Source organism: Geospiza fortis, unplaced genomic scaffold, assembly GCF_000277835.1.
Source record: "Geospiza fortis unplaced genomic scaffold, GeoFor_1.0 scaffold275, whole genome shotgun sequence".
Taxonomy (NCBI): Eukaryota; Metazoa; Chordata; class Aves; order Passeriformes; family Thraupidae; genus Geospiza; species Geospiza fortis.
In genome coordinates this window covers 3,757,309-3,773,246 of record NW_005054341.1, presented here as the reverse complement: position 1 = coordinate 3,773,246, position 15,938 = coordinate 3,757,309, and the positions used below count along the sequence as shown (strand labels likewise).

General features: G+C 45.4%; 1 protein-coding gene across 1 annotated transcript in view; it reads left to right on the top strand.

The window, feature by feature from the left end:
* CCDC85A (coiled-coil domain containing 85A) overlaps positions 1-15,938 on the top strand; it is a 69,453-nt gene that overhangs the window by 41,939 nt on the left and 11,576 nt on the right. The window contains exon 3 of the mRNA XM_031058324.1: positions 10,560-10,636. Coding sequence (XP_030914184.1) covers positions 10,560-10,636 — 77 coding nt within the window. The remainder of the gene's footprint in view (positions 1-10,559; positions 10,637-15,938) is intronic.

Here is a 15,938-nt window from a genome sequence, read left to right as displayed (position 1 = left end):
AGGGCTGAACACATCCTGAAAATGGATGCAGATGATTTAGAAACTTGAGGAATTCTTGCAACTGCTGATTTGCCATGTTCAGGTTCTAGAGCACTTCCTGCATTTGGCTGATTTCGTCCCTGTTGGATGAAATGGTGCTTGGAACATAAAAGGAGAAGGTGCTGGGGCAGCCAACAGCAGTGGCATCAATTCCTGTGTTTGAGAGGGACATGGATTTGGGAATGGCTGTGCTGGGTGGCTGATTTGGATGGACACACATCCACAGGCCTGGACAGACCAGTCCATGGAAGGCAATTGAAGTCCTTTAGTTAGGACTGCATGGAGAGATGGTTGAGTCTTGGAAGTGTGTTAAAGTGAAAGTGCTTCCTTCACCTCTTTGGTCAGGTATTGTATTTGTGGGCTTCCCAGACAAAGGAAGGAATGATGAATCTGACTTCATGTTCTCAGAAGGCTAATTTATTATTTTATGATACTATATTATATTAAAGAATACTATACTAAATAATACAGAAAGGATACTTACAGAAGGCTAGAAAGACAATAATGAAAATCTCGTGATTCTTTCCAGAGTCCTGACACAGCTTGACCCTGATTGGCCAATGAGTCAAAACAATTCACATGAAACCAATGAAACAATCACCTGTGGGTAAACAATGGCCAAACACATTCCAAAGCAGCAAAACACAGGAGAAACAAATCAGATAATTATTGTTTTTCTCTGAGGTTTCTCAGCTTCCCAGGAGAAGAATCCTGGCAAAGGGATTTTTGCAGAAAATATGACTGTGACAGTCAGGAAGCTGCTCACAATGTTTAAATCCCAAGATGAGCTTCACCAGCACTAGGGAGAAGTCCCCTCAGTGGGGGAGCTGCCACACCTGCTGTGCTGGGATCTGGGGGATCACTGCAGGAGTCTCAGATGCAGCCCAGGGAAGGAGCAGCTGCTTGTTGGATGTGCTGCCTTGGGAAAGCTCAGCTGGCTTTGCCACAAAGACATTGCAGATTCACAACCAGCAGCAAAGGAGAGGGCAGGGGGCTCCATTTGCCATGTCTGGGGGTAAATAATTATAAATCATTAATTCAGCAGCTTTCTAGCAGGTAAATGTGCCTAGTACAGCTCTCAGTAATACGTGCTGTGCTTTATTACCTGTGTTGAGATTGCTTTTAAATGATGAGTGTTTTAAATAGCATTATATTAGCAAAACAGCAGTGTGTGTTGATTGCAGTGAGATAACACTGAAAGGGCACTGAGAAACCAGGAAGTTGTTCATGTGGAGCATTTGGCTTCCTCTGAAGCTCTGATAAAACATGTGTTCCCCTCTCACAAGTGTTGTTCTGCATCAGTCCGTGGCGTGGGTTTGTGTCTGTGCACTTTCACCAGATAAAGCACAGTCTGATTAGTTCCCAGGCCCAGCTGCAACATTGTAGGATGCAGCCACAGGAATCTCAGGAAGGCAGCAAAGGCAACAAGGTAGGGGAAAATGTGGGTTTAGGAGAGAAATAATCTCACCATGTGGATAGAGAAATATATAAAAGGTGCCTAAACCCCATCCCTGGGAGAGCTTGGAAGCCTAAATGTGGCAGGGTTTGGTTTGCAGCACCTGAGTCCCCTCTGCCCTGGCTGCTGGGAATCTCTCTGGAATAATCCCATAATCCCAGCATCATATCAGGAGCACAGAGATACTGATCAGACATGCAGATCTTCAGAAATTAGGGAAATAATGAGCTGAAACTCGGGCAGTATCCTCTATTGGGTGATGTCTGTCTGCTCTGGCACAGGAATCTTTCTGCCCCTAAGGTCAGAATGTTTGGGCTATGAGGAACATGCAGGAGACATCTGCAGAGTTTTCCTAAGTGCTGAAGTAGCTGAGTGCTGATTTCAGCCAGAGCTGGACACAGATTCCTGACCCCTGAGGTCCCTCTTGGGGCTTCCCCTCCCAGGGATTTTCTCTGGAGACATGGATGCTCCAGCTGTGCAGGGAGCAGCCCAGGAGATGTGAGTCCCTAGAGAGCGACATGCTTGCACTGATAGATTTTAAATACTTTGTCATTTGATTCTTTCTTTTTGTTATCCCTTCCCCAATCATTCCAAAAGAGTCTTACAGAGGAGATGGAGACTGCACCAAGAGCCTTTCCCTCTGCTATTGTGTAGCTGCCAGCTGAAATGGATAGAGCTAATTTTTCCTTGGAATTAGGTTCTGTGCTGAGATTGCTGGTGCAGTAATTTTACAAAATGCTCATCTTTCCTGCTTTAAATGTGCCCAGCTCAGGAGGGACAGGCAGGTGTTACTGTACCATGGCTCTTTAATGGGCTCTGGAAGCAAGAGGGTGGTTTCAGTCCCCAGGACATAGTTAATCTTGTAACATCTTTTACAGCATTTAATAACCTGTCCTACATCTTAATCACTCAGTGTAAAGAAATTAATCCAAACCCTCCTTTTGTCCTGATAATTTTAAATCTCCACTGAGTTTGCCCAGGTTGGCCTGTCCTCCTCTGGCAGTTCCCCAGCTCCTGCCCTTGCCTGCTCATGAGAATGCTCCCTACTGCTCCTCACAGAGCTGGATCATTGTGCACATCTTGCTGCTTTTTCCCTTGATGTTTACTGGTTTTGTAGTTTTTCCTGCTGTGTTTACAGGAGCTTTGGATGTTGTGTGCACAGCACAGTTCATGCAGGGTGCTCCTGTTGCAGGGAATGAAGCATCAGCAGGATCAGAAGTGAGGCAAGGAGCTGGGAACAGAGCCTGAGAGAGTGCCCTGCTGCCCCTCTTGCTTTGCTGGCACTGCCTGCTGCCCAAACATCTCTTGGAGCCCTTCTCTCTCCTTCAAATTTACCCCACATACACCCAGAACAGGGACTGTTGTGGGCTGGCTGTTCCCCCACGTATTCATGTAGCTATTGATCTTTGTTGTGAGTTTTGGCATCTCTTTTGTAGTTGTAGCAACAAAATGTTCAATGGTTCAATGGTTTCAGTAATGAGAGAACTTCTATTTCTGTACTCTCAGGGACATTGTTTGAATTTGGGATTGAGTCACACAAACAGTTCCCCATAAAAGAGGAGTTTACAGGTTGAATAACTGCCTCCTAACAAGGCACTAGATGAGCATAAAAATGATTGAGAGGTTTGGTCTGATTCACAATTCCTGGAGATGTGGTTCTCAGCTTTGGCCTAAGCTGCAGTTTGCCAGGTGGAAGCCAATGTATTATTAACTTGAGATTGCTGTACCAATAGTAAAATTCTCACCCAAATTATCTTTTCTAAACTATGTTTCTTCAACATCTGATGATTGGAGCTTGTGAAACACAATTTTATGAGCTAAGAAAAGTGGCTGTGAGCATCTGGGGAGAATTGTGGGGATTGTGAGCGACCTTTAGTGCGTGTACTTGGTGTCTCAGTCAGTTTGACCCTCTGGTTTTTGCACAAATCTTTCTGTTGCTGGAAAACTTTGTATTTTCATTTATAGTATTTTTTAATTTTATCCTGTAAATGTTCATTTTACAGAGGCACAGCAGAACTGGGAAAAGCTGGATGTGGCTCTGTGGATACAGTGGTTTCTCAGTGGCCACAGGTTTGCAGGGGACCCAGGACCTTTTCAGCAAGGGACACTTAAAAGATGCAATGACACCGGTGTGAGGTCGAGATTCCTGTGTGAAATCAGCTGGAACAGGCAAGCCTGAGAATAGCCTGGCTTGGGGAAGGAAGGAGATGAGGGCAGTGGGTTGGAGAGATGAATGGGTGCTTCATCTCCCTTCCCTAAGCAAAGCTGTTCTCAGCTGGTGCCTTGCTGAACATCCTCCCTCCTTTCCTTCTGCTGTGTTTCCTGGCCTGGGGCTGTGCCTGCTCTTGGGGACATTCCTGATGAGCCCAGGAGAGTGTGGTGGCACAGGACAAACCTGAGTAAATGGAACCAATAAAGATTTTACCCATCATAAACCACAGCAGTCAATAGCAAAACAAGCTGACAGCCAGTGGGAAAGGCTTCAGCAACAGCATAATGGGTTTGATTTTCTCTGTTTCCATCAATACTGTGCCAAATGCATTTAGCACAGGCTGGAGGGGAGCTAACAGAGTATCAAACAGGCCAGCAAGGAAAGCCTTGCTGTTGTCACCTCTAGCACCAAAAAAACTCAAACAAAGCAAGGCTAGTGTTTCAGCAGCCCATTAGTGTGACAGTGTTATCCAACTGTTAGCAAGAGCGTTGCCTCTGCTGACATCTGAGGTCGTTTTTAGGTGCTCCTGTGGTTGAATCCTTTATTCTCCATGCAAGGTTTTTAAACCTTTTTTAAAGCTTTTTTTTTAGTTTCTTTTTTTTCCAGGTGAATTCAACTGGAAATTTTGTTGCACTTAAAGCTAAAGGTGCAACAAAACCTCCTAAGCCTAAATCAGTAATGTTCTTAAGTGGAAGCCAACATTACATTTCTGGTAAGTTGTGTCACAGGCAGCATTTGGGTGACCTGGGGCATTCTGGGGTGATCTGGGGAAGAAGGAAAGCCTTGGGAAAGCTTCACCAGGGGGGTGTGTGTGCACAGTCAGCCCAGACCTGCTCACTGAACTGCCTGATCCACAGTGGCACCTAAATCCAGGCAAATGTAACCACTTTGGAATCTGAGTCAGACTCCATCACTGAATTGGTAAAGGCATGGCAAGGGCTGCCTTAAATAAGGAGAGTATGCTTTCTTCTAATAAATAGTTAATCTGTGATTAAAAGCTGCTGCACCTGAGAAAACACACTATTTTTTGTGTGAAATCTGAATAAAATTCTCAGATTGCAGAGATAAGGTAATTAGCACCTGCCTGTGTGTAATGTGTGCTGAGAAGGGGAAACATGGCACACAATGCCTGAGAAGGGGCGGGCCTGCCACTGCACCCTGGATATTTGAACCAGGATGTGCCAGCTTTTCCCTTTGCTAGGATGCAGTTTTGACACACTTGGTGAACTAGCTCAGCTTAGTTAATGATATTTTTAATTACTGGGAGAAGTCAAGAATTGCTGGATCCATAATCAGGAGGAATCTGAGCTTGGGGCTGGAGAATTCCAGACAACAGCAAGACTGAGAAATGCAAACCCTGTCTTAGTGCCATGGTGCTCACTGTCCCAAAACTTCCTGAGAATATGTGCCTTTGTCATAAATAGCTCCTAAGCATTCTGTTGAGCTTAATAAAATCCTGCCTTGGGCAGATGTCTGTCTTTCTTTCTACATGGTAGCACTAATCCCAGCGTGGCAGCACTGTGGGGGAATTGGGCTGCACAAGGAGTTCTCCAGCACTTCCTCAGTCAGGGATGTTATGTAAGATGTGCAGCCCTAATAGAAAATCACAGGAGACAGGGCTAAAAATGACCTTGGGAGGTCTTCTGATCCTGCCCTGGGGAGGTGGACACTGCCAGCACTGAGTGCAAGGGGTGTGAATTGCCGAGTGTAAATCCAGCAGTGCCATTTTATTTTTTTATATCCAAGCAAGGTAGCTGAAAGGGGATGGATTGCAGTGATAGCTTGTCTCAGTCATGAATGTTAATATTGAGGCAATTAAATCAGATGACTAGGAATTCTAGGACAGGGAGATGGTTTGCATGTCATTGAATCTGCTCCCAGTTAGCAGAGAAACCCTTTCCTAAATGTGTGGAGCTACCAGGCAGTTACAGGAGGGTTTAGAGCACCCCTTGCACAACCTTGGTTTTTATTTCCCATTTATGGAAAGATTATTTAATTGTCACTGCAGTGTGCTGGGTGTGGATTAGAATGACCAAAATCTGATTTGATGTGCAATTATTAAATTCCTGCCAGCACACTGCAGGAGTCTCAAAGGTATTTTCCAACCTAGTTAATTCTGTGGTTCTGGAAGAGCAGCGTAACAAATGCAGTTTGTTGGAGTTGGATGTACCTCAGCCAAACCCTTGTTGCCACACATCCAAGTATTCCTACACCCAACATGCTGAATCCTTTGCCCAGGTGAATTGTTGGCAGTTTCCCTCATTTATACCCTGAATGTTTAAAAATGTGCTTTGGGATGTGGCTCCCAGGGATTCTGGAGACCTCCTTTAGAAACATGAGTACCAGAGCAGGAAGAGCTGCTGGTAACAGAACCCAGGTGAATTTTGCATTATCACCAAATTGTGTTTTTCCTTTTTTTGGCCATGAGGATGTTTGGACTGTCTCGGAGCAGCCTCCTGTCCAGCTCTTGGGTCTCCCTTTCTGTCTTTCCCTCAATTATTCCTCTGTTGGTTAAAATCCCTTCCACCTGCCATACTGAGCTTGTTACTCCAGCTCCTATGAACAAGCAGAAAAGTTGGTTGAACCTCTGGGTTTTTGCCTTTTTTGGGGTTCTCATTCCTTTTCCAGGAATTTAATAATTGTGTAGAGGATCTCAGACTTTAAAATGTTCTCCAGTGCAGTCCCACAGCTGCCTGTGAGTTGTAAGCCTCCAAAAAAACCAAAAAAACAAAACAACCAAAACAAACCCAGAAAGAAAAAGGAAAATATCAGAATTTAACATGACATCCTCCCCCATTCTAAAACAGCAGAGGATAATCTGGCTTAAAGAATATTATGAATTCCTTGCTAGACTGAGACCAGGCACAGTCATATAAAAATGGATAAATCCAATGCACAAATATGCCTTTGGCAGCAATGGAAGTGTCTGATAAAGTTTGACATAACCCCAAAATATCTCCTTGCTTCAAGAGTGTGGATGTCAAAAGAAAAAGAGATCAGCTACGTAAATATTGATGTTCTCTTACAACATGTTAGAGTGACAGATGTGGAGAGAGGGTGAATTGTCACTGAATTTCCCTAACAGCAAGATATTTCTGTGTCTCTAATAGTTCAGAAAATAGTTTTATTTCAACCCTGGAAAGAAGCACCACCTTGATCATGTTCTCAGTGATATTAAGAGCACAGGAAGCTCAAGGAGGGAAGCTCATTTAGTGGTAACCTATTCCTGAGAATGGGAATTTTTCCAAATTGTGACATCCTTAGCAATGCCTCACAAAGGGAGATGGGAAGGAGTGGAAATCTTGTAACCAAGGGGCCCACAGGGGTCGAATCTGGCAGTAATGACATGAGCCAGTGACTGACTGACCTGTTTGCACAGGATGCTCCAGAGCAGAAAAGATGGACCATACAGGTCTTCTCATAAACACTTTTGGTGCAACTTTTGTTTGGTTGGGTCTTTTTTTTTAAAGTTTTAAAGTTTGGTGACTGTGTTTCACTTTCACTGTGTTTTCAATTTCTCTGTCTGCTGTGTCCTTGACTGACTTTTCTGCTCATTTTTCCTCTAAGCTGATAAAATCCCAGCATAAATATATTAACAGATCCTGAAATATATATGTGTCTAGTCTGTGTGTCAAGAAGACTCACATACATTAGGATTTGCTTGCTCAAGCTTTTGGTAGATGACCTAATTTTCCCTTTTAATCAGATTACAAGAGAGATTTAAGTAACTGTTTCACACTTTAGGAGGGTTAAGAGGCACAGAGATTCCAGACCACATCCTCAGCTGGCATTGGGAAGTTGAGAACTGAGGCAGAGTTGTGTGATTTGAAGCAGCAGGGATCTGTGCTCTGGACTCCCAACAGACAAGTGAAGGAATAAAACTAATAAGAGGCAGATATTGCCAAGAGGTGTGTGTTATCTGAGGAGATAAGGAATGCTCAGCCAGGAAATCCCAGAAGGCCTGGTGTGGTGGTGTTCACAGGGGTCTTGGGATGAGGGAAGATATGAGGATCTGACTCCATGTTTCAGAAGGCTTGATTTATTATTTTATGATATATATTATATTAAAACTATACTAAAATAATAGAAGAAAGGATTTCATCAGAAGGCTAGCTAAGAATAGAAAAAGAAGGAATGACAACAAAGGCTTGTGTCTCGGACAGAGTCCGAGGCAGCTGGACTGTGATTGGCCATTAATTAGAAACAACCACATGAGACCAATCACAGATGCACCTGTTGCATTCCACAGCAGCAGATAACCATTGTTTACATTTTGTTCCTGAGGCCTCTCAGCTTCTCAGGAGGAAAAATCCTAAGGAAAGAATTTTTCATAAAATGTGTCTGTGTCAGCCTGGAGCTGAAGAGAATCCAGAGGGGAGGGAACTGGTGGGAAGCTGGACTGGAGCATGAAGTCCAAACCCACACTGATGCAGCAGTGAACCTGTAACCAAGGAATTTAGGGCTGGCCAGTGCCAGAGGGAGCTCCTGGTCCAGCCCTCTGACATAATGAGTGCTCAGGAGCCATCTCACATGGAAAACAGCAGAGGGGAGGGTTGGGATGTGCTGGGGGCTGTTGCCTGTGCTAATATGATGTGAGGGAGCTCCTGCAGCCCTTCCCAGGAGTGCCTGTGCTGGGAAGGAGCTGATTTGGTGGGAGGGTCCCTGTCGTTGGCAGTTAATTGAATGAGCTGTTCATCTCCTAAGTGCTCATCTGAGCCGGGCTCAGCAGCTCTCCAGAGATGCACCCATCACTAACTATGAAAATCCTCAGGCAGCAGAGCCTGCAGAACCTCAGATTACCTCTTCCTCTTTTATTGCACAAGGCTATTTTTAATCCAGTGCCTGGCTGGGCATTAATCATCTTTGACAAATTACTCTTTGTTGTCTTCATGTTGTGTAAATTCCCATGCATATTTTAGCCTATTGCAGTCTTGTAAGAGCAGTAAGTGACACCTTATTTCCCTTATTTTACGGGCAGGCTGCAGCAGTGTTGAGCTATCAGAGGCAATTCAGGCCCAAATTCATCTGTCAATTTAAACCAGTGAACAGCTGTGCTGTCAATGCAGCTTTGAAGGGCTGTATCAGCCATCAGCAGCGCCCTGATACCCATGGATTCCATACCATCAATCATCAATTTTGCTAATTACATGGCAATGTGAGTACAAATGTGTGATGGGAATTGACGTCATAGGGAGTTGAGTGGCTCACTGAGTCAGGAATGAGTACCTGCAGAATTCCACCTACATACAAAGAGGTGCAGGAGTCACAGCAGTTTTTCTGCACCTTTTTTCTTACACTTGAGTGCTGCATTCCTAGACATGTCTCTCTCTTAGATCCAGGACTTTGAGAGCAGCACTTGTAAGTGACCCGAGAAATGTCTGATGGCAAAGCTCATGGGTGCTTTTAGTGCCGGATCAGGGATCTCCTCTTCTTATGTCAGGCTCTTGGGAGCAGACTGGGAGTGCCTCATGTTCTTCACAAGGCCCCAAAGGTTGCCCTTGTGGAGGTCAGTGAGTGCCTGGTGAGCAGAGCAAGCAGGGTTTGCTCTCTGTGCAGTCCTGAGGGCAGAGCAGGGCAGTGGGAGTGTGTCCCTGGGGCAGAGGAGGACACGCCAGGAGCTGCTCTGTGCCCTGGCTGGTCCTGCTGTCAACCAGCTGGGGACCTCCCAGGTCCTGGGGACACACAGCTGCTTCCAGCCCAGCCCCAGCTGTGGCAGCACAGCCTGGTGGAGCCCAGGAGCTGCTGTGCTGCTGGGGAGGCTGTGTGTGCCCCAGAGCCCCGGGAGGGTGTGAGGGGTGCCTCTGACCCCTCTGCCTGCGCAGCACCCTCTGCTCTCCCTGGGCTCTGCAGTGCTGAGCCAGTGGGATAGTGCATTATCCATGTGGGATGGCGCATTGTCCGTGTGGGATAGTGCATTGTCCATGTGGGCCAGTGCATTATCCATGTGGGATGGCGCATTGTCCGTGTGGGATAGTGCATTGTCCATGTGGGCCAGTGCATTATCCATGTGGGATGGCGCATTGTCCGTGTGGGATAGTGCATTGTCCATGTGGGCCAGTGCATTATCCATGTGGGATGGTGCATTGTCCGTGTGGGATAGTGCATTGTCTGTGTGGGATGGTGCATTGTCCATGTGGAGCGTTTCCAGGTGGGGATGGGTTGGAAAACTCAAGCAAGTGTTGTCTTTCTGTGAGATTCCTTGGTAGAGTAAAAGCAGGGTGACCCCAACAAAGGCAAGAAAATGACAAGGACTCCATCTTATCAGAAGGCGGATTAATTACTCTATTATTCTATATTATATTAAACCATATTACACTGAATCTGCCAAGCACTCAACTCAACTGCCCAGAATCTTGTGGCTGTCAGCCAACAGTCCCACCACACACATGGATTCATTTTGTCAATGAATCAAAACACTCACACCAGAATCCAGTTACCAATTCCCTTCAGGTAAACAATCCTGCACAATGCATTCCACTTGTGAACAACAAGGGGAGCAGCAACTGAGATAAGAATTGTTTTTTCTTTCCCTGAGGTTCAGAGAATGTGAATCCTAGAAATAGCCTTGGGAAGTTGTGCCTTGCTTTTCTCTGTGAAGAAAAATGCAGCTACACCTTGGGTCTGAGAAAAGACCACCGTAAGGTGCAGAATCACAAGCAGCAAGGAATTGATCAGTTCCAGGGTCAGTGGTGTTTGCTGTGCCCTGGGAGGAGCAGAGTGGGATGTTCCATGGATATTTGAGAGAGGCAGTCTGCTGTGAGTACAAGTGAGAGTGTGGCGCAGGCTCTGGCACTGGTGAACACGAGCAGATCTCTGTGGATAATACGAGTTTTTTTCTGTTTGATTTTTTAGAATCAACCTTGTCCTATGTTAGGCAGCTGGAGGCCAGAGTAAGACAGCTGGAGGAGGAAAATCGGATGCTGCCCCAGGTGGGTGCCAGCCCCGCGGGAGTGCCGGGCTGCAGAGGGACCAGCAGCCCTGTCCTTCCTGCCTTTCCACACTCACACACCCAGAGGCTCTCACATCTGTTTGCTCATCCTGCTGTGTTCCACTAGGGGGTTCATTTAAGGCTCTGACAATGCTTTCATTAATTATTTTTCCTTTGCAGGCTTTGATACTTTGTTAAGAAAAATTTCCTGGAAACTGCTGCTTCTAATTAATTAATTAATCAATTAATGGGTTGGGAATCACAGTGAACTGACCCTTTGCATTCTGGTTTTATTCCAAGGGGTTCTTGTTAAAATATCAACTACTTTTCATAGTTAACCAAAATATTTTGCTCTAAAAGTACAAACATTATAAGTGATAATTGGGTTATATTATTTTTAATACTTGAAGGACTATATTAGCTACATTAATGCAAGGCTGAAATGCAATTGAATAAAGAAGCAAATATGATCTTAAAGGTTTTCCTAACATGTTTCTAAGAATGAAAAATTTGAAAGTCTGGTACAAATGAATCAAAGACACTTGTAATATTCATATATGCACATACTTACTAGAATGGATTTCTATTCTATTTCATTAAATAATCCTTAGAAAAATCCATCAGGTTGTCAAATGAAGTTGCCCACTGGAAAAGAAAAGAAGTTGGATTTTGTTTAAATTGAACACTGGTCTTTGGTCTGACGAAGAAAAGTGCATTTTGTTGAACTTAGTGCCATTGTCTGACTGTAAAATCCAAGGTAACAGTGATGCAGTAAGAAGTAAAATCCACTGGCTCAGATTTATTGCCCTTTTCCTAAAGCAGATTTTAGGTAAAGTGTGGTGGCTTTTCCCCTCACCTTTCATGTGACTGTTGGAAGGGCCTCTACAGCTCTTTGCTTGGTGACCTTGGGCACTTTGCTTCTCTCTACCCTAATTTTTGGATCTGGAAAAGAAGGGACAGCAAGAAATACCTGCTCATTAACGTGTAAACAGTTTTCAGTAGGAAAGACAAAGGTTGATCCTCAGTGAAAATGAATATTATTTTCTTTTCAAGAATGGTTTTCAGGGCAAATGTTAACAAACCCACCCAAAAATACTGTGTGGTTTGTCTTGGGTCTGGAACAACACTGGGAGATAAATTGTGCAGAACATTCTTCATGGGCCAAATCTTTAAAAGTGTCTGTTGTGTTTAATGTTTGATTTGTCTGGGTCTGAGGTGCTGAGGCTGAACCCACAAAAATCATTCCCAAATCTGACCGAAGCCTGGAACACCCACCCTGTGTGCATTGGGTTCAGTGAAAATACCTTGGCTGGAGTGCCAAACCAGAGAAAAGTCCCTGTAAAAACAGCCTGGCACCTAAGCCTGAGGCTGTTGCAAAAACCATTGAAATGAAATATGCTGAGGGTAGGGTTTAAAAGGGAAGAGTGAGGCAAGCAAGCCTGGAAACTACTTTTTGTTTTCAAATAGCCGGGTCAGTTTGTCTCATGTGTGGTTTTGTTGGCACAAGGGTCTGTGGTAGAGTTCTGAATAATCTCCTCATATCTCTGAGTACTTCATTCTAAGACTTAATGAGTGGCAAGAGTTCACATTTCCTGGCATATTTTACTCTTCCTCCTGGTTGAAGTCATGGCTTTGGGGGGAGGAAGGAAGTGTGGACACCGAGCTGATTCTAACTTTGCTCTCATCACCTCGGTGTTGCCTCTGCCTGAGTTTGTTTTGGGGTTTGTTATTCCTGTGGGTCCCACCCAGAACGTGCTCACCTCAGTGTGATCAGGCCCTGTCACAAAGACAAGGATGCAGGATGGAAATGCATAAACTCCTGGCACTGGTTTGATCCCATTTAATGGGAGGAATGGGAGTTTGTTGGGCATGAAGCCAAGCCAAATGCTTTTGACAAATAAACTGAAAATCTACAACAAGCTCCACAACCGATGAAGGTTTTTGGCACAGCTACAGTGTCCTGCCTTAAAACTTCAGGACTGCTTCCATGAGAGATGACTTTTGCTTTTTGGATAGTTCCTCTCTGATGGGGTGCTGGAGCACTGGGAAGGTTTGGGAATTGCAGGATTGCACTTAGGAGAGAGGTGAGAACTCACAGCCGTGAGTGTGACACCTCTGCTGTCTCTGCTGAAGAGCCCTGGCCTTGTCTCAGGCTTTATTCTCTCCTCCTGCCACACTTTTCTTCTTTTTCCTCTCTGCTTTCAATATCCTTTCTTCTCCCCCTTTTCTGCTTATGTGCCACTCACAGAAATGCACTGACACGTTTGTCGACACCTCTCCAGACAAATCATTCTGTTCCTCTGTCACTTAGATGTGGTTCTTTTCCAATTTCTTTTGCTTTGCTTGTCTCCCTCCATATGTATTAGTTTTCTTTTCAAAACCCCACAGACCTCCAATGTAAAGGTTTTATTAATATTTAGTGTCAAGGGCATTTCCAAAGCAAATGGTTTTAAGTGCTGCCACCACTGTTCAAATGGAACCTGAGTTTCAGCTCACTGTGCTGTACCAAAGGGCTGCTTTGTCAGGGGAATTGCAGTACCACCACTGAGTCAACATTTTAGTTAGGTCAGGTAATAGAAAAGGTATAAAAATGGGAATATTCACTTAAGCCTGTTAATGTCTCTTGCTGTGCTGCACAGTTGTTGAGAAGGTGGCTCAGAGCATAGGAGGAGGTTTCAGAGTTACAAAGAGTTGTAGGTTGCAGGTTTGGTGAGAGCTGTTCTTTTGCTGTCGTTGTTCTGTTTTCCTTCTCTCCAATAACAAGATATGATCCAGACCCTTTCAGTTTCTGGCCACAAACAGGACTTTTGAGCAAGAAAGCAGATCCTTCCCAAGATTTATGGCACACAGCTGGCTCTTCTGCTGGGAATGCCAGACTGTGCTGAGGGGTGAGCAGCTTGCACTGGTGCTCCTCAAACACTGCTGTGGGCAAGGCTGTGTGCCAGCAGGGCCTGGGGGCTGCAGGCCTTGGGCAGGGACGTTTTTGGTTTGCTGGATGGAGTTCAGGCCAGAGCAGTTCCCCGTGGGGCTGAGGCAGGAGCAGCACATGGGCTCTGGCAGTGCCTTCTGCTGACTCAAAGCACACCTGGAACTTCAGCACCGCTGGGATCAGGCTGTGCAGCTGCTGTGGAAAAGGGAAAATGCAGCATCAGCAGTGCTCTAACCACCTACAGTGTGCTGACCCTGGCTGCAGGCCAGGTGCCCACCAAAGCTGCTCCATCGCTCCCTTCCTCAGCTGGCCAGGGGGAGAAAACACAGCAGGAGGCTCATGGGTTGAGATAAGGACAGGGACAGGTCACTGCCCTGTTACTGTCATGGGCAGAACAGACTTGGCCTGGAGAGTTTAATCATTACCACTCTAATCAGAGCAGGATAATGAGGAATAGAAACTAAATATTAAAACACCTTCCCCTCACCCCTCCCTTCTGCCCTGGCTGAACTTTACTCCTGATTTTCTCTATCTCCTCCCCATCAGCAGTGCAGGGTGGACAGGGCATTTTTTCCTCCTTAAATATGGATCTAATGTGCACCGAGCTGCAGGGCTGGGAACTGGGAAGTCATCCCTAAAGCCTCCCCATTACTAAAACCCTAAATCTTCCCCTACCACTCAAACCTTGTCACACCAGGACATAACACCTATGCTGCTGCAATGAAGATGCTCAGAGATAATTAATAAAACATGAAGGGATCAAAGATTGGATTTGGATCCCAGCTGCAGCTCCCTGGGCTTTGACAGCCCTGCTGTGTCAGGGAGTGACTTCAGAGGCCTGGAAAGAGGAGTGTCCTCCCAGGCTTGCTGTGGTGCATGACTGCTCCCTGTGCCTTGTGCTGGGGGAAGCCAGAGCAGGATCTGGCATCCACACGTCAATTAGCTGAAGATATCCCTGAGTTTTTGTAGGGATGGTATTTCAGGGCTGATCAGCTCAGCTGAAATGCTCTGGCAATGTGGACATCTGTCATACAGTGACAGTGAATGCATTTGCAATAGACAAACTTGGCAAGTCACCCAATTTAAATTGCTTCACTTCTTATTTGTTTCATGGGAGGAGGAGGAGGAGACTTTTCCCCTTCCAGCTCTTTGTCCTTGTAATTCAGCTTTCCCTTTCAGTGAAGGGGAGGGAAAGCATTGCCAGGGTGCTGCAAAATGCCAGTGGGGCTGGAGCTGGGCTGCAGGGAGTGAGCTCCTGGCTGCCACAGCACAGGAGCAGGAGCCACTGCTGGTGCTGGGCTGAACTGGAGCCCTTCTGCTCCCTCTCACCTGGGCTCTGCTGCCTCTGTTTCCTCATTCTTGCCTTTCCAAGGCTTCTGGTGCTTTTCCATCTCTTTTTGCTGTATTTCTCTCACTTGCACTGTTGCTTCAGACCCTTTTTGGGGGGTTTGCATCCTTGTTAGTCCATTCCAGTCCTGGTCTGTTAAACTGGGAAATGGCAGGCATGACTCTTAGGCCCTCATTAGTTTATTTTTAACCTCTTCTAACATTTCCATTTCCTTCTTTCTTCCCCCTTCCATTAGATTATCACATTTTACTTCAACCCATTTCCAAATCTTTCCAAAACCTTTCGCTGAGGTCTGTGGTTTTTATTTTCCCTTTTCATGATATTTTGTGATTATAAATCTAATTAGAAGATGGGAACTGTTTGGTTAATGGTTTTTTCCTAAAATCACTCACAGTCCCATAGTGTTTGTCTCCTGCATTCCTTAGCATGCAGAATAGGGAATCCTTCAACCAAAATGTAATTAAAAGCCATTGAACAAACTGATGTTCCCTAATCATGTCATCAAATATTTGCTGAAAGAAAGTGAATCAAGAGCACCCACCCACCCAGTTCCTTCATGTGCCCCCATCCCCAGTGTAAATGAACAGGCCATTCATAAAGGGCTCCAGTTCCCAGTGCTGAGGTTCTGGGCAGAGCCTTTATCTCAGGGTCCATTGTGCTTGACAGGGGAGGGCTGGAAGACAAGATCTCATGAGCTTCAAGCTACCAAGACACAAATTCAAGAAAAACTTGGTGTGCAGCTGTCAGAGGACAGACAGTGCTTTTTTCCAGTTATAACTCTGAAAGTCTGGAATTACTTTGTCCTCAGGATTTTTTAGTAGACTCTACAGAATCTTCTAGATTTTACATGTGTGGCCTCCAAGGTTTGGAACTGCCACAGCCCATGGAGGTTTTTCTCTTGCCTGTTCTTTATCAAAGGAGGTTTCTGAAGGGCCTGCTGGAAATGGCTGTTTCTGAGGGAGTGAAGCCAGCAATGGTTTTGGCCACTCAAAGATCTGAGTGTGCCTCCAAGCCACTGTGAGAGTG